This window comes from Nilaparvata lugens, chromosome 4, assembly GCF_014356525.2.
Source record: "Nilaparvata lugens isolate BPH chromosome 4, ASM1435652v1, whole genome shotgun sequence".
In the NCBI taxonomy this organism is placed as follows: domain Eukaryota; kingdom Metazoa; phylum Arthropoda; class Insecta; order Hemiptera; family Delphacidae; genus Nilaparvata; species Nilaparvata lugens.
In genome coordinates this window covers 2,150,530-2,170,124 of record NC_052507.1, presented here as the reverse complement: position 1 = coordinate 2,170,124, position 19,595 = coordinate 2,150,530, and the positions used below count along the sequence as shown (strand labels likewise).

Here is a 19,595-nt window from a genome sequence, read left to right as displayed (position 1 = left end):
GATAAAGCGCAAAACACGTTCACTTTAGGAGAATCGCGTATATGCTGTACAGTCTCTCTTGGGTTTTCTGTTCCCCATACTCGTACATTATGTCTGTTAACTTTTCCACTAATGTGAAAAGTGCATTCATCACTGAAAATTAGGCGATTAAACAATGTGTCGTCATTTTCAAGACAATGTTGCATCTCTTGACAAAAATTTTTACGTACAACTTTATCATTGTCATTTAAACTTTGTACTAACTGCAATTTATAAGGTGTCATTTTCAAACGTTTCCGCAGAATTTTCCACACAGTAGGTTGAGGAATTTGCAATTCTAAACTCGCTGATCTAGTCGATTTTCCTGGACTTCGTACAAAAACATCACGAACACTATCAATTTTTTCTTCTGTAACAGAAGGTCTTCCAGTACTCTTCTTCTTACACACACATCCACTGCTTTCAAAACGTTCATACCAGTCATAAATTGATTGCCTTGATGGTGGTGGTTTGCCATATTTTGTTCTGAAATGACGCTGTACAACAGTAACTTGTTTTGGCTAATTCAAGAACACAATAAGCTTTCTCCACTTGAGTAGCGGCCATATTGCTAAACTAAACTGGCTGTTGTAACACGGAGTAGCCAACAATAGCCAGCAACAGTTCTACCAACATAAACTTTAAGAAATTCCCTACAAACCTATATCACTTACTATGTTGAAATACACCAGTTTAATTTTGTACAGGCTATTGAAGTTGTCTATTTCATTTGTAATCACCCGGTATTTTTGATCTATAGTAATTATACGTTATTGATTTAATATTATTTGTATTTCTTAATTTTTTCAGCAACCTTGAACAAGACTGACCCCGATATTACACAGTGTGTGAAAAATTTGTCATTCGACGCAGAAAGCAAGCAGAGTTCATCCAGTGTCACACCTCAAACCGTAAGTTATCATTCCATTATCCATGATCTTTTTCTTCTTCCTACAAACAAGGATTAGGCTATAACCTGTTCCGACTCACATCTAGCCAATTACTCAAATAAACATTTAAAAAAATCCTATTATCGCCACCGCTTGCGTAGTCTGCCAACATATTCTCTTTCGCTTACTGGCTGATATTTATTTATTTATTTATTTATTAGAACAGTCACAAACACGATATTTGGAAAGAGAAACAGGCAATTGCCCAAAACTTCTTCAATTCATTGATTTTGGCACATAAATAGTCCAAAGTGAGGTTAAGTTTAAAATTTCTGTTTTCACCAAAGATAATTATAGACTTTTAATGGTATTCTCTCAGCTGACATTCTTTGAACATGGTCCCTCCATTGATGCCGATTCTCCGTAACTCTTTCATTCATGCTGCAGATATTCAAAATTCTCTCCTAATATCTTCATTCCTGAAATGATCTCTTCTATGACACCCCTTGGCTCTACGGAGAAATCTCATCACGGCTGCCTGCACTCTACTTTCGAGTGGCTTCGTTGTCACCCATGATTCACTACCGTAGAGGAGGACTGGACCGGCCATTACCTCCTTATAAAATTTCATAACTTTGTATGTTTTTTTACCCAAAGTCCTGCTGATATTACCACATATCATTTGGAACTTTCCTATTTTCTTCTCAATATCAAATTCATCTTTGTAACTTATGTCACTACCTAGATATGTGTATTGAGATACTTGCTCCAACACTATTGTTATTAACAATTTTTGAACTTATCGGATATTTGCATCTGAATGCCATAATTTTAGCTTTCTCAGTTGATATTTTAAAATTATATTTCTGGTCTATTTCATTGAGAAATATCGGGGACCGAGCTTCGCTCTGGAGTACAAAAGCATAAAAAAATCATTACGAAAGAAGAAATTATAATAACATTCATAGTTCATACAGAAATGCTCTATCTAATCACAGTGAATTGAGATTAATTCCCAGAGGCATGCAAAAATTTCCCTTACAAAGGCCAGGTTGCACAAAAGCCGGTTAAATTTTAATCCTGAATAATTTCACGTGAATCAGATCAGAGAAGACCATTTCAAAAAGATGGTTCTACTGGAATTTATCAGGATTAAAAATAACCCGGCTTTTTTTGCAACCGGCACTAAGTACCTGATTGAATGATTACAAAAGTTCAACAGCTGAGTCTTAATTTTGACACAGTCCCAAACACATGAACTCGCTCACTCACTTCCATCATCAACAGACGACGAAATAATAATTATCAGGTGTTTTTCCAAAGATGGATGGTAATTATCTTTTTATCTCCTTCAGCGGGTTTTCCCAGGGATGAGACCTAGTGCAATCGAATTTTTATATTATAAACCTACTATGTTACAAATTTCGTGAGAATCGTTAGATCCGTTTTCGAGATCCGGTGAAATACAAACATATAGGCTAAACAGAAATTGCTCGTCATATAGGATATGAACTGATCTTTGGAGGTCATTTTCATTGTCCTGCACTATCCAAAAATCATCAGCAAATAACAATGCATTCCGGAACGTTCTTTTCAAGTTCTATCCATGATTAAACTTCAATTTCTGTATTGAAAAATTATTGAAAGTACAGTATTAGAAATTAAAATCTGAATCAAGCTATAGTGAGGTCAAACTAATGTTTGACAACCATTCGTTGAATTTCTTCAATAAATTTCTTTGTTGAAAAAATCCATCACTGGAATTGGAACAATTTACCACTCACCATGTTCCCAGAATGTACTCATTAAATATAGTTTTGATTGGCCTAAATTTACTCTTTATAATTCCTAATTCAGACTAATTATTCATCCATAATTCAGACTCTTTTCTATCTTACAGAATAAACTCCAAACTAGCAAAACGACACCACGAGGAACCGTTGTAAGCCAGGAGTATTATTTGAAGGAACTGGAAAAACTACAAGACCTAATGTCCAAGCAAGAGCTGGGTTATCAGGTAAGCTACCCAATCAACTTCTCTATAATAAGGTCCACGTTATAATGGCAGTGTTCGATTAGCATTGGTGTTGCTATCATTGTCTATCACCTTTGTATCATCTCCCTATAGTGAGGTCCACTTTATAATGGCAGTGTTCGATTAGCATTGGTGTTGCTATCATTGTCTATCACCTTTGTATCATCTCCCTATAGTGAGGTCCACGTTATAATGGCAGTGTTCGATTAGCATTGGTGTTGCTATCCTTGTCTATCATTCCACAAAGCAGATAGCGCTATCCTCCTCAAGCTCCGCAAGGTTGCCATACGTATTTAACAATGAAGAAATATAACTGATTAACAAAATATTTAATTTCAATTATGAAAATTTAGTATTAAATCAGTGGAAAATTTATTTTCTTGACGTATAAAATATGATTGATTATTCTAAACAAGAATGAACAGTTGATATTATATCAGATATACCGGTATCAGCTATCATCTATAGAAGGCAGTAACAAGAATCGTTAACGTTGTTAATTTTGATAATTTAGTATCGAAACTGGAGAAAAGATGAGTTTTGGTTTCAGTTTATTTTTCATATTGTATTAAAGTTCATTTTTGAAGCTTTTTTTGATAATATTTATTAGTACGAATTATGTGTTGATTAGAACCATATATTTCAGATTGCAACTCAGATCAAAACCATAGAGAAACGATAGCATAGTAGATGTCCCATGGTATAGGGCGTTTATGTCGCAACTTTTACTGTTATTCCAAGCCGATAGTTCACATAGTTCTTTCCTATGCAGCTGTGTGACGCTGGTAGTTTCTCAAATTGTGCCGTTCATACACTATCACCCCAACAAAACAGTGAAAATTGACAGTAATCGGCTTGAGAAAACAGTAAAAGTTGCGACATAAATTCCCTATAGCATGGGATATCTACTTACGCTATTGTTTCTCTATGTCAAAACCATGAATTGATAATGATAAATATTGATGAATATCATATTTATTCCATAGCAGTTGAAATGTTTCAGACAAAGCTCATTCTTGAAGCGTTCTTTGATCATATCAACTAGTGGGAATTATGTGTTGATTAAAACTATATTTCAGTGCAGCAGCTCTTTGTTTTTTCAATTATAAGTCGAAAGAATAATATTGAAAAAAAATTCAATTTACAGGAAGAACTGAAACGCAACACGGAAAAAATGGAGAAACTCCAACTTGAACTATCAACTCTCAAAAAGGAAGTGCACTCGAAAACAAAAGCTTTATCGCAATCCGAGTAAGTTGTGTCAATCTTTCACTCATTAATTGAGGTTTAAATCATATCACAGAGGAAAAATAGATATCCCATGGTATAGGGCGTTATGATGCAAAGTTAACTGTTAACTCAAGCCTATAGTCCATGTAGTTGTTTTTCGTGAAGCTATGTGACGCTAGTAGATGAGTGATCACTGTATGTGTTGATACTGTATCATTTGTGGTGATACAGTATCATTTTATGGTGATACTGTATCATTTGTGTTGATACTGTATCATTTGTGTTGATACTGTATCATTTTATGGTGATACTGTATCATTATGTGCCGTTCTTACACTGTCATCCGGCCAATAAAGTCTTAATAGAAAGTAGTCAACAGCAATGGGCTTGAGTTAGGGCTGTGCAAAGGCTAAAAATAAACTTTCTACTCGTGGTAGGTATTATTCAAAGTTTTTTGATTCGTGTATCATCAAGCTATCAAAATGAAAAAGTTTTTTCAGGAAAACATTTTTTCTGATCATTATTTTTAGAGATATGAGCGCCTAAAGTTCAAACTTCTGGGACAGGACATTTCAAATTCGGCAAGAGATAAATCCATGAGATTTAGAGGATAGATTCTTCATGGTATTGTTGATCTAGCAAAACAAAAATTGTCTGAAAATATCAATTTTTGATATAGTTATTCAATTTACTAAAATTAACTTTCAGTTGAGTAATTTTTGGTAAATTGAATAATTTTTCCAAAAATTGATATTTTCAGAAAATTTTTGTTTTGCTAGATCAACAATACCATGGAGAATCCATCCTCTAAATCTCATGGATTTATATCGTACCGAATTTGAAATGTTCTGTCCCAAAAATTCGAACTTCAGTCGCTCATATCTCAAAAAGTAATGATCGGAAAAAAAATTTACCGAGAAAACTTTTTCATTTTGATAGCTTCATGATATACAAATGGAAAAACTTAGAAAATATCACGAGTAAAAAGTTTGTTTTTAGCCTTTGCACAGCCTTAACAGGGGTTTGGCTTGGAATTTGGAGCATAAACGACCAATACCATATCTTCTTAGGCTATTTTTTTTCTATGATCATATTCAATGATTGGGAGAGGATAAAAGGCTGAGTCCATTCATAGATGAGATTTTCGAAAAACTAATGACTTTTATAAATGTAAGGTCAATTTTCATTCCAAAATGTTTTTTATGAAATAACTAGTAGCCTTTTGCCATGGAACCTCGATTTAGTACATCTCAAGGGATCGCTCAAAAAATGTACGAGGTCAGCATCAAGTCGGGGTGTACTATATCAAGGTTCTGCTATAGACAAAATATAGCTTCGGAAGATATTCCATGGTATAGAACAGTGGTTCTCAAACTTTTAACTTTCCTTGCCCTATTACCATAGGTAAGGAAAGTATTGCTTTCCGAAAAAAATTAAGGTACCCCAATTACTAAATTTCTATACGTTTGAAGGTCCCCTGAGTCCAAAAAACTGGTTTTTGGGTATTGGTCTGTATGTGTGTGTGTGAGTGTATGTGCGTCTGTGTACACGATATTTCATCTCCCAATTATTAACGGAATGACTTGAAATTTGGAACTTAAGGTCCTTTCACTATAAGGATCCGACACGAACAATTTCGATCAAATGCAATTCAAGATGGCGGCTAAAATGGCGAAAATGTTGTCAAAAACAGGGTTTTTCGTGATTTTCTCGGAAACGGCTCTAACGATTTTGATCAAATTCATACCTAAAATAGTCATCGATAAGCTCTATCAACTGCCACAAGTCCCATATCTGTAAAAATTTCAGGAGCTCCGCCCCATCAATGCAGATAGAATACCAATTATCAGGCTTCAGATACAATTGAAACAAAAAAAATCAAGTGGAGTAGATTGAGCATGAAAATCTCTACAATTAATGTTCAGTAACATTTTCACCTAAAATTGAAAATAAGCTTTAAATTCGAGAAAATGTGATTATTCAATTGCAAATTATTGTTGATTCTATTAAATCATTCACTATGAAGACATAGCAGACCTCATGTGTGTCTCCAGCGTTATTACCCTGTCACCAGCTGGCTCAAATCACTGAATAGTAGACTTGAGATGCGCGGGAACACTAGCGTCAGGTGATCAATTTTCATAACGGCAAGGAAAGTTGTGTGAGTGCGCCACACCAGATTTTTACTTCAAGCCCCCCTGCATAATTCAGCTGTAAGCCGGACCCCCTACATGTATAAGCATAGACTACTATTCATGTTGTACATATACGCATACGTACGTATATACCTACACGTATTTTACACTCAATATTCATTCAGTTGAGTTTTGCACATTCTATACATAACCCAATGTTGCAATAGTTTCAATCATAATAAAACAACAAATTCTATACAAACAATAAATTATAATTTATTTAGGTACTGCAGCTAGGTACTATAGTACATAGTTATATTTTTGTTTCACATCGAAATTAACAAAAAGCGTCAGTGTGAAGAATGAGCTTTTTTCGCATAGAGTTTGTTGAAACGAGGTGTCAGCTCCGATAACGTTACTCTAAGTTCCTGGGTCACATCCAGTCTTGGTCTATATTCACTTTTTATGGCAGCTAGAGCTGAAACCCCAATTTCACACGGATAGCCGATAGTCCTATTGGTTATTTTTCGTTTTTAAACCACTAGACAACCCAGGCCGGCATTTCACAAACAATTTCCCAAATTTCTTCTTGCAATCAAATCATTTGGAGAAAAAATGTTCTAAGGTGGTCTCTCATTGTGATGGTGGGCATAGTTGGAAAGCAATGTTAAGAGAAAACTGAACAATTTATTTATGATTTCGTTTCAGGTTGAACAATTTAGGATACATACAAACAAACAAGGTTACCCACTCTTAATTTTATTTTTCAAAACATACGATGAATTTACAAACAAAATATTGAATGGGCAACTCGCTTGCTGTCTGTGATAGCTCAAAAATAAATAGTTATTTGTATATCTAGAGTGAAAAGTGCTGTTTTTTCTCCCTGAGGGAAAAGTTTGAAGCCCGAGGCGAAGCCGAGGGCAACAATTTTCCTGAGGGAGAAAAAACATTTTTCACTCGTGATATACACAACATTTTCCTCCACCTACATTTTTATAAAAACTGCAAATAAAATAATTTTTGAAAACGTACTTGACCAAACAATGTGTTACAACATAATCTAAAAAGTAAACAGAAACAGCTGACTTGTAATCACAGTTCTCCTCCGACAGCACTATCTGTCGGCTAAAGTTGTAACAACAATGACAGCCACAACTACAGCTATGATGAAGTTCCCGTTTCAAATTTGATTAGTTAATAAGTAATATTCGTTGGCTGGTATTTTGAATAACATGGATTAAAAGAAAAAAATATAATTTTTTTTTAGTATAGTGATATGAAGTTTGTAATAATAATTTCAGCATACAAACATAAATTTTATATATCGATCAAATGTCTGGTTGATGTATTGAATTTAGTTGGTTTAATGACTACTCTATATGCTTCCTCATCTGAGCTTAGACCTTCTGACCTATTCCAAATGTACGTTTTTAAAATAGAGATGCTTCATATGTTATTTAAATGGAGTCACTTTTACTCCCTAGGGAGTTTTTCTGTTTTTTAGTACCGAGAGCGAAAAAGTGACACTTTAGTATAATGTTTCAGGGAGTAAAGTAAGTACTTTTGACAGTAGGTGGAGGAAAAATCAATTTTTCCTCCACCTCCTGTCTAAAGTGCTTACTTTACTCACTGGAACATAATATTAAAGTGTCACTCTTTTGCTCTCGGTAGGAAAAAACAGGAAAACTCCCTAGACCGTAAAAGTAACTCCATTCAAATAACCTGGGAAGCATCTCTATTTTAAAAACGTACATTTAAAATAGGTTAGAAGGTCTAAGCTCAGATGAGGAAGCATATAGAGTAGTCATTAAACTAAATTCAATACCTCAACCAGACATTTGATCAATATATGAAATTTATGTTTGTATGCTAAAATTATTACAAACTTCATATCACTATACTAAAAAAAAGTATAATTTTTTTTATTCCATATAATTCAAAATACCAGCCAAGGAATATTTCTTATTAACTAATCAAATTTGAAACGGGAACTTCATCATAGCTGTAGTTATGGCGGCCATTGTTGTTACAAGTTTGGCCGACTGATAGCGCTGTCGGCGGAGAACTGTGATTACAAGCCAGCTGTTTCTGTTTAATTTTTAGATTATGTTGTAACACATTGTTTGGTCAAGTACGTTTTCAAAAATTATTTTATTTGCAGTTTTTATAAAAATGTAGGTAGAGGAAAAATGTTGTGTATATCACGAGTGAAAAATGTTTTTTCTCCCTCAGGAAAATTGTTGCCCTCGGCTTCGCCTCGGGCTTCAAACTTTTCCATCAGGGAGAAAAAACAGCACTTTTCACTCTAGATATACAAATAAACTATTATTTGCAGTTTTCATAAAAATGTAGGTGGAGGAAAAATGCTGTGTATATCACGAGTAAAAAATGTTTTTTCTCCCTCAGGAAAATTGTTGCATTCGGCTTCGCCTCGGGCTTCAAACTTTTCTCTCAGGGAGAAAAAACAGTACTTTTCACTCTAGATTTCACTCTAGATATACAAATTAAGGGGGGAGATTAAATCCTTTTACCAATAACGTCAATATTTAACTCCACGACTATAACTTGCAACTCTTGAAATAATAATCAAAATTAAAATCAAGAAAAGATCTTGGGATCATGTCATGTATGTCACAAGGTACTAGTAATTTCTGTTATAATCAATCGAAATAATTTATTCCAAACAAGAGAAATTTGAAGAGTGATTGTTGTTTCTATTTTTCAGTGTGGTTCTGGGTGAATACGAGAGGACGATTTCGCAGCTGGTGGCCCAAAACGAGGCCGATAAAAAGCAGTTCGAAGTGGTGAAAGAGAAACTGATCCAGGAGAGAGACACAGTCACCGTTCACCTCAACAACACTGAGATCGCCTTCAATGATGTCCATCAGTAGGTTGACACACACAAGCAACTATAGTGAGGTCCACGTTATAATGACAGTATTTGATCAACTTTGGTTTTGCTATCTTTGTCTATCATTCGACAAAGCCGGTGGTACTATCCTTTAGGTCCACAACGATGCCAATTATGTTTTTGACAGTTAGAAATATAATTAATTAATGCAGAGAATCGGCATCGCTATTCTCCTATCTTTATCAACTGCCATTATAACGTGGACCTCACTATAGCAACTATAGTTCTGTTTCAAATATGGTGTTGTGTATCACGTTGAGATGATACTGTATCATATCGTGTTGATACTGTATCTTGTGTGTTGATACTGTATCATTTCCTGGTCTATGGTGATACCATAGAAAAAATATAGCATAAGGAAAGATTTAGGCTATCCCATGGTTTGTAGAATTCATTCAAAGTTTGAAAGTTTTGTATCCAATTATGATGTGTTGTGTATCAAGTTTATATGATACTGTATCATGTTGTGTTGATACTGTATCATGTGTTGTGATACTGTATCATTTCTTGGTGATACCATTGAGAAAAGATAGCATAAAAAGATATCCCATTCATTCAAAGTTTGGAAGTTTTGTATCAAATTACGGTGTTGTGTATCAAGCTTATATTATACAGTATCATATCGTGTTGGTACAGTATCATGTGTTGTGATACTGTATCATTTCCGGATGATACAATAGAGAAAAGATAGCATAAGGAAAGATATCCCATGGTTTGTAGTATTCATTCAAAGTTACGAAGTTTTGTATCAAATGATGGTGTTGTGTATCAAGTTGAGATGATACTGTATCAGTTGAGTTGATACCATAGAGAAAAGATAGCATAAGAAGATAAATATCCCATGGTTTGTAGTATTCATTCAAAGTTAGGAAGTTTTGTATCAAATGATGGTGTTGTGTATAAAGTTGAGATGATACTGTATCATTTGTGGTGATACCATAGAGAAAAGATAGCATAAGAAGATAAATAACCCATGGTTTGTAGTATTCATTCAAAGTTAGGAAGTTTTGTATCAAATGATGGTGTTGTGTATCAAGTTGAGATGATACTGTATCATTTGTGGTGATACCATAGAGAAAAGATAGTATAAGAAGATATATCCCATGGTTTGAAGTATTCATTCAAAGTTAGGAAGTTTTGTATCAAATTATGGTGTTGTGTATCAAGTTGAGATGATACTGTATCAGTTGAGGTGATACCATAGAGAAAAAATAGCATAAGACGATCATTCCATTGTATTATGTTCCAAATTTCTCTGTTAACTCAAGCCGATAGCCTTGAAAACTTGCAATAACTAAGTAACTAAGGCCCGATGGCACAAAATGTATACAATTTTTATTGATTTGTATGTATTATTTGTTTTACAGAAAATACGAGAGGAGTAAAACGGTTATAGAAGACATGAAAAATATCCAGGATAAGTTGAAAGCCAGTAATGAAGAGTTTGGAGTATTAGTGAAAGCCCAAGAGGACCGATACAACAAGCTCAAAACTCATGTCGCTGCACAGCTTGATAAGTTAGTATTTAAATTTAAATTATTTTGTATTTTTTCATTTTCAACAGCTATGAAAATTATTAATTTTTTTAAATATTTGCAAATTATCAAGACAAAATCACCTTTACAAAAGTTATAATTTTGACACCGTAGGTATTAAAACATGTTCACTTGAAAAAAATAATAGAAAATTTATTACGAAAGAGGAAATCTATATATATAAAAGCGAAATGGCACTCACTCACTGACTGACTGACTGACTCACTCACTCACTCACTCACTCACTCACTCACTCGCAGAACTAGAAATCTACCGGACCAAAAACGTTCAAATTTGGTAGGTATGTTCAGTTGGCCCTTTAGAGGCGCACTAAGAAATCTTTTGGCATTATTTTAACTCTAAGGGTGGTTTTTAAGGGTTTAAAGTTCGTCTTTTAGCATGTATATTCTTCTTATTCTCTTAATTATAATTGAAAAATGTCCATACCATATGTTAATATAGAACTATAATCTAGAGAGAGTACCTCTTCGAAACAGTTGTTAACTGGTAACTAAATTAATAATTTTGTCAGGTTGGCATTAAATTGAGTTGACTTTGTTAGGTTGGCACCAAGTTGAAGATTGGAATGCATTTATCGCGGAAAAATTGATTGGGTACTGCTACTTCAATCAGAGCTATTCCTGGGAATAATATATTACTAGCCCTCAGGCTCGCTTCGCTCGCCATATCCGTTTAGCCAGACGTTTAGTCTGGACCCCCGACTGGATCGTCCTAACATATGATAAAAATGCTCAAATGAAAAATGCAGGCGAGCGAAGCGAGCCAGCTGATCTCATTCTTGGACGATCCAGCCGGGGGTCCAGGGGGCTCCGCCCCCTGGCTAGACGGATATGGCGAGCGAAGTGAGCCTGACGGCTAGTTATAATATATTTATAGTTTATACAGAAAGGTTCTACCTAATCACAGTGGATTGTTATTAATTCTCAGTGGAATGCAAAAATCTCTCTCACAAAGGCCCGGTTGCACAAAAGCCAGTTAATTTTAATCCTTATAAATTTCACGTGAACCAAATCCGAGAAGACCATTTTAATAAGACGGCTTCTCTTATTGGTTCTCCTGGAATTAATCAGGATTAAAATTTAACTGGCTTTTGTGCAATCGGCAGTCGGCACCAAGAACCTGATTGAATGATTCAAATAGTTAAACAGCTGAGTCATAATTTTGTCTCAGTCCCACACTTGGACCAGATTTAGAAACATCTCAAAACAAGTTTGTGTTTCGATTTTACTTTCCTTGCCCTAGTACCATAGGTAAGGAAAGTATTGCTTTCCGAAAAAAATTAAGCTACCCCAAGTTCTAAATTTCTATACGTTTCAAGGTCCCCTGAGTCCAAAAAAGTGGGTTTTGGTTATTGGTCTGTATATGTGTGTGTGTATATGAGTGTATGTGCGTCTTTGTATACGATATCAATCTTGAAATTTTGATATCGTAATGGATGGTAATCCATTTGGATATCGTAATAGATGGATTGATATCGTATATATCCCAATTAACAGAATGACTTGAAATTTGACATTAAGGTCCTTACACTATAAGGATCCGACACGAACAATTTCGATCAAATGCAATTCAAGATGGCGGCTAAAATGGCAAAAATGTTGTCAAAAACAGGGTTTTTCGCGTTTTTCTTGAAAACGGCTCCAACGATTTTCATCAAATTTATACCTAAAATAGTCATTGATAAGCTTTATCAACTTCCACAAGTCCCATATCTGTAAAGATTTCAGGAGCTCCGCCCCATCTATGCAAAGTTCGATTTTAGATTCCCAATTATCAGGCTTCAGATACAATTCAAACAGAAAATTTCAAGTGGAAAAGATTGAGCATGAAAATCTCTACAATAAATGTTCAGTAACATTTTCACCTAAAATTGAAAATAAGCTCGAAATTCGAGAAATTGTGATTATTCAATTGTAAACTGTTGGCAACTGTTGAATCTATTAAATCATTCACTATGAAGAGATAGCACACCTTGTGTGTCTCCAGCGTTATTGTCCTGTCACCAGCTGGCTCAGATCTTTGAATAGTAGACTTGAGTTGCGCTTGAACACTAGCGTTAGGTGATCGATTTTCATAACTTCAAGGAAAGTTGTGTGAGTGCACCACTCCAGATTTTTGTAAACTGTTGGCAACTGTTGAATCTATTAAATCATTCACCATGAAGAGATAGCACACCTTGTGTGTCTCCAGCGTTATTGTCCTGTCACCAGCTGGCTCAGATCTATGAATAGTAGACTTGAGATGCGCTTGAACACTAGCGTTAGGTGATCGATTTTTATAACGGTAAGGAAAGTTGTGTGAGTGCGCCACACCAGATTTTTTTTTATTGTGTTTGGCCAAACCAACCATCTCTGTGTATTTTAAAATATTGACGTGAGTACTTTTTTTTGCTCTATTTTTTTTTTTTTTTTTTTAATTTGTCAAGCTGACAGGGAACCAACCATACGATATGTGTTTGGCTACACATCACCGTATGATTTTCGGGATTGCGATATTTTGCCTACCCTAAACGGCAATATGATGCTAGTAATAAGAATTTTCTATAATAAGCTAGTAATAAGAAATCAATATTTTTGTTGTATCTGTTTCTAGAGCGAACGTGGAGATGGAAACGATGGTACGAACTCATCAGGCAGAAAACGACAAACTGACTGCCAGACTCAAGCAAGCCGAGTTGGCCATTAAATCACTGGAGAACTCAAACGAGCAAAAATCTAAGGAAATCAAAGAGCTGACTCAGATTCTGGATGAGCTTATTGGCAAAGTGGGAGCTGACGGAGTTTAAATAAGAATTTATTTTGTTGAACAATTTAGTGGGTTTCCCGTTCATTTTATTTGTTTCAACGCCTTACTAAGAATTCATTTTGTTGAACAATTTTGTGGGTTTCCCGTTAAATTTATTTGCTTTAACACCTCACTGTATTTGTATAATATTGCAACTAACTGCATGCCGAACTAGTCTAACTAGGGTTGAGATGATAGTTCACAAATAAATCTATTTCAATTTAAATATGGTTTCTTGATTTTGGTAGGGTCGAATCGTATGAGGTGATCAAACCACTTGAAAATGATTGTCAAGAATTTAATTATTTATGTTACGTCCTGAAATTTCAAATTTCAGTTTAATTATGAAGTATGTAGTTTAATTATAAAATATATTTCAATTTAGTTATGGTTTATTTTTTGGTTGGTTTGAATCATATGAGTAGGTAATCAAAACACTTAATAATAACTTTTTGTGTAGTTGAGAAGTTGATATTATGTACGTTCTGTGTACAGTGAATTGTTCCAGTTCCAATCGTAAATTGTTCCATCACGTGACCAGTGCAAAATGTTCCCATGGAACGCCGTTTCGAAAACGTTGGTTCAAGCTTTTGGCGCGCACTTATAAAGTTGATTTACACCAAAATGTGTCGTTTACTATAGTGCGGTCCACGTTATAATGTCAGTATTTGATCAACATTGGACTTGCTATCCTTGTTTATCATTCGACAAAGCAGATAGCGCTATACTTTTCTAGCTCCGTAACGCTACCAGATCGTTATTTAACAACGTAGAAATATAATCTGGCAAGGCAGAGAATCAGCAACACTGTTCTCCTATCCTTTTTCACTGCCATTATAACATGGACCTCACTATAACTGCGTGAATGAAGAAAGGCTGTTTTACAAACTTACCGGCTAGAACAGTGTGCATTTCTTTTATTCCATTACTCTCAAATTTTCTATAGAGAAAAATTCATTTAATGAATGGTTATCAATCATCATATTGTTGGTTATGTATTCTATGGCTATGCTATTGTAAACAAACTATCAGCGCATGCGCAGAGAAACAAGCAGACTACAATAATCGACCAATGAGAGCTCAGATAGTTGGAACTGTACCAGGCCGGACAATTTACCACGCTTCGACAGTGGGGCAGGAATTTGGAACTGGTTTCTGGTACAGAATCTGTCAAAACTCTGGAACGCGGAACTTTTTACCTGGTACGAAATTGTGAATCGGACAATTTACCACATTCCATGTACACAACGGGCCCATTGTGTTAATTATCCATATTAAAGAGACTAAGAAATTGTCAAAAACCACAGATTCTATTGAAATTTAGAAAGACCGGTTTCGGTTGTTACACCATTGTTAATCTCTGACTCTCTAGTTTAGGGAGATCAGAGATTGACGATTGTGTAACAACCGAAACCGGTCTTTCTAAATTTTAATAAAATCTGTGGTTTTTGACAATTTCTTAGTCTTTCTATTCAATAAAAATAATTGCCAGGCATTTTATTATTTTTGTTACACCTTTAAATTGAGTTGAATTGAAATCCTGTACAGATTCATAATAACAGTGTCAATATTCATCAAGACAAACATACCATAAAAAACAATAATTGAAAACAGTCATAAAACATCAGACAGCTAGATCTGTAAACTCTTGAAATCTGTTGCATTATTTATATTATCAAGATGGTGTTGTAAGCAAAGACTGGGCACATATTGAGACACTTATGACAGGTGTAAGGCCAACTGCTAATTTTGTTTTAATGGGGGAATCGTTGATTGTTTATAAAGGTGCGTACAGACCTATGTGCCACGAACACGCGTATTCCACTTCTCATCAGCTAATGCTTTTCTAATGCTATCTGTATTTGTACATAAACAGTAAGATACAGAATAAGCTGAACATCAGCTGATAGAGAGTGTGAAAGTCTGTATGCCCCTTTTCAATTCACTCTTCTAAACTATTAAATTTATACTTTCTTGTTTTCAAAAATGATCACTTCTATTTGAAAATCAACTATAATTAAATTGATTTGTGCAATCATTGGGGATCGATCTACTAATTTTGATTACCATTTCATTGTATTTTATGTTTTCATTCTTTGTTTGGTGCATTAGCTTTAAAAATATCCCGAAGGCAATATTAACAACATACTAAGCGCATAAACAAAAGTGTCATTCTAATTGAGTAATCATTTTTGTTCATTAATGTTTCAAGGCAATATTAGCTGTTTATGATTGTGGCAATATTCACTTATTAATACAGTCAGCATTCCAAAAAATATCATCTGACAGTTTTAGGAAGTGAATCTTATTTTTTGCGACGAAATAAATCGAGGAAATAGATTTTTGGAGATGATTGTTTCTGGGTAAAAATAAGAATACTAGTCTCATAGTCGGCTCAGATGATTAATGATGATTTAAAATAATATTAATTCCATCATTTTATAATCGTTCACTATTTATTATGTTCAGTTGGTTGCAATACTACTCTATATTTTGTTTAATTTTGTTAAAACTTGCTTGTTTTCAATAATAAATTATTCTACATTTTATAGAAAAGTTTCTGAACAAAAAGAAACAAGAAGGTGTAGACTTTTTATTCATTGTATTAATGTTATTAATTGATAATTTATCTTAAAATCTCATGTAATAAATTAAACTAAAAAATTTAATTTAATAAATTAAATTAATAAAAATCAACGTTGTAAATAATATGAGAGAAAGTCTCACATTAAATAATTATAATCTCAACTGCATACTTAAAACTCCAAACTGCCATGTTTTTATGGCAAATTGGAGTGAATCTAATTTAACAGCTTTTAACTGACGAACAGTGAAAGTTCTCCTAATTTTTTTATCAATATTTTAACGGTTAGTGACGAAGTTTATTAATTGAAATGAATAAAATGCTAGTATTAAATACAATAAAAATTCACGACTCATCTAGATTAATGAGTATTGTTTTTGTATTTTTTCAAGCTTTATTAATAAAGGCTTTACCAGAGTTAAAATTATATTGTATCACATTATTATCACTATGAAAAATGATCTCAATAACTGAGAACTTAAATTCCATTATTATTATTGATTGGAGGAAACTGAAACCAATGCCTTGAAGTGTAGAATAACATGTTATCAAAATAAAATAATCCCTTGAAATTTGATTGATTGAACAGAAATTGAATCAATAAAATTATTATTTATTTGTATTGGGTATTAAAACTTTGATTAATTTTGCTTTAATGTTCTTATTGTATCATAGTTTTATATTTGATTATGCTTAGAATTAAAACTAAAACTTTCAGAGAAAACTCACTGAAGCACATTATAAACTTATGTTATTGATTAAATTAATAGCTAATAATAGCTTCTTCTATATCTATTAATTGTAAAGTTGTTACATTTCATGTATGACTTTTCCTATGTAAATAATATTTTTATAATGTTTGTAACTATGATTAAAAATGATGAACCTATAATTGTAATTTGATTCCAAAAAAATCTGTTTGAAATATAATAATATATGTAGTGAACAGATATATTATGAGTATTATTTTTTTAGTGCAAAATAAACATTTAATACGAAGTTTTGTTTTTGTTCACCTAAAACAAAATTCAACCACATTTTACTTTCCTTGCCCTATTACCAAAAAATATTCCGAAAAAAATTAAGGTACCCCAATTTCTAAATTTCTATACGTTCCAAGGTCCCCTGAGTCCAAAAAACTGGTTTTTGGGTATTGGTCTGTATGTGTGTGTGTGTGTGTATGAGTGTATGTGCGTCTGTGTACACGATATTTCATCTCCCAATTATTAACGGAATGACTTGAAATTTGGAACTTAAGGTCCTTTCACTATAAGGATCCGACACGAACAATTTCGATCAAATGCAATTCAAGATGGCGGCTAAAATGGCAAAAATATTGTCAAAAACCGGTTTTTTCGCGATTTTCTCTAAAACGGCTCCAACGATTTTGATCAAATTTATACCTAAAATAGTCATTAAGCTCTATCAACTGCCATAAGTCTCATATCTGTAAAAATTTCAGGAGCTCCGCCCCATCTATGCAAAGATTGATTTCAGATTCTCAATTATCAGCTATCAGATATAATTTAAACGAAAAATTTCGATTGGAAAAGATTGAGCATTAAATTCTCTTCAATTAATGACTAGTAACATTTTCACCTAAAATTGAAAATAAGCTCAAAATTCGAGAAAATGTGATTATCCAATATTGCAAACTGTTGATTCTATTAAATGATTCACTATGAAGAGATAGCAGACCTCGTGTGTCTCCAGCATTATTGCCCTGCCACCAGCTGGCTCAAATCTTTAAATAGTAGACTTGAGATGCGCGGGAACACTTGCGTCAGGTGATCAATTTTTATAACGGCAAGGAAAGTTGTGAGAGTGCGCCACACCAGATTTTTAATAATGCCTAAACAACTATGATATAAAGTATTCTTTCATCTTCATCGAAATATATAAGCTGTTTTTTTGCAAGTAACAAACTAAATCCTCGACATAAATAACTGGAAACTCCACAAGAATGTGACGGTGCGTACAAACTTATGCGCCACGAACACACACGATTAGTTTTCCTCATATTATCAGATTAGCAAAATTCCTTACAGTTCATTAGATATGGGCGTTTGGAAATTTGCGAATTTTATGTTTGTAGCTGCATAACTCAATCTGTATAGTAGCTGGGGTGCCAAATTTGGCTCCGAGATTTCTCAGGTCAAGCTCTATCCATGTTCCAAATATCAGCCAAATCTGAGATACTTTTCGTTTTTCAAAACGCACGATGGTTTTCTAATATCGTTTTTCAAAACGCACGATGGTTTTCTAATATTTTTGTGAAAATAAAAATCATTCAAACTTTGTGACCTTATGCTCTCTGATGCGAGGAACATGAATCTGGAATCATATTTGCAAAATTCCTTACCGTTCATGAGATGAGACCAAATTTCAGCCAAATCTGAGATACTTCTTGTCTCAGTGTGGTTCACGATGGTTAGTCCATGCTACCAATCAATTTTTTGTGAAAAATGAAAATCGCTCAAACTTTGTGATCTTATGGTCTTTGATGCGAGAAACACGAATCTGGAATCATATTTGCAAAATTTCTTACCGTTCAGGAGATATGATCAAATTTCAGCCAAATATGATATACTTCTTGTCTCAGTGTGGTTCACGATGGTTAGTCTATGGTTTTCATCAATTTTTTGTGAAAAATAAAAAACACTAAAACTCTTGACCTTCTGCTCTTTGATGCGAGAAACACGAATCTGGAATCATATATGCAAAATTTCTTACCGTTCAGGAGATATGACCATTTGAAAATTTTATGTTTGGATTTGAATTTCCCGCTGAAATAGTATAAATCATGAGAAATTTGAATTTTCCGCTCAAATAGTATAAATCATGAGAAATTTGAATCTCCCGCTAATCATGAGAAATTTGAATTTCCCGCTCAAATGGTATAAATCATGCGATTTTGAATTTCCCGCTCAAATAGTATAAATCATGAGAAATTTGAATTTCCCGCTAATCATAAGAAATTTGAATTTCCCGCTCAAATAGTAGCTCATTTGCATATTAGAAATGACTAGATTTCTACCAGGGCATCAGAAACATGCAAGAGGTACACAAACTAGATCAGTGTTGCGGGTTGCCTATGCTTGCATTGGAAGGCGTTGAAAACCCCTGCTACCTCTTCAAGTGTTCTGAATCCCTGGTACAGAATTAAAACAAACTGAAATACCAGGGCAACAGAAACATGCAAGAGGGCAACAGAAACATCCAACAAAACTGACTGATTTGAGCGAGAAACAACATAATGTCATCACATTGGCGAAATTCCTTACCGTTCATTAGATATGGCTGTGTGAAAATTTGTATATTTTATGTTTGAAGCTGCATAACTCACCCTGTTTTTATCACCCCTGCTGGGGGTGCCAAATTTGGCTCAGACATTTCTCAGGTCAAGCTCTATCTATGGTGCAAATATTATGTTGGAAGCTGCAAAAATC

At 34.0% G+C, this 19,595-nt stretch overlaps 1 protein-coding gene across 6 annotated transcripts in view; it reads left to right on the top strand.

Annotated features, from left to right (window-relative positions):
• Positions 1–16,569, top strand: part of LOC111051446 — an 89,334-nt gene extending 72,765 nt beyond the window's left edge. For all 6 annotated transcript variants that reach the window (XM_039425521.1, XM_039425524.1, XM_039425523.1 and 3 more), the window contains 6 exons: positions 829–929; positions 2,809–2,925; positions 4,091–4,194; positions 9,037–9,198; positions 10,590–10,739; positions 13,371–16,569. In XM_039425521.1, coding sequence (XP_039281455.1) covers positions 829–929; positions 2,809–2,925; positions 4,091–4,194; positions 9,037–9,198; positions 10,590–10,739; positions 13,371–13,563 — 827 coding nt within the window. In that variant the 3' untranslated portion in view covers positions 13,564–16,569. The remainder of the gene's footprint in view (positions 1–828; positions 930–2,808; positions 2,926–4,090; positions 4,195–9,036; positions 9,199–10,589; positions 10,740–13,370) is intronic.
• Positions 16,570–19,595: the final 3,026 nt, after the last annotated feature.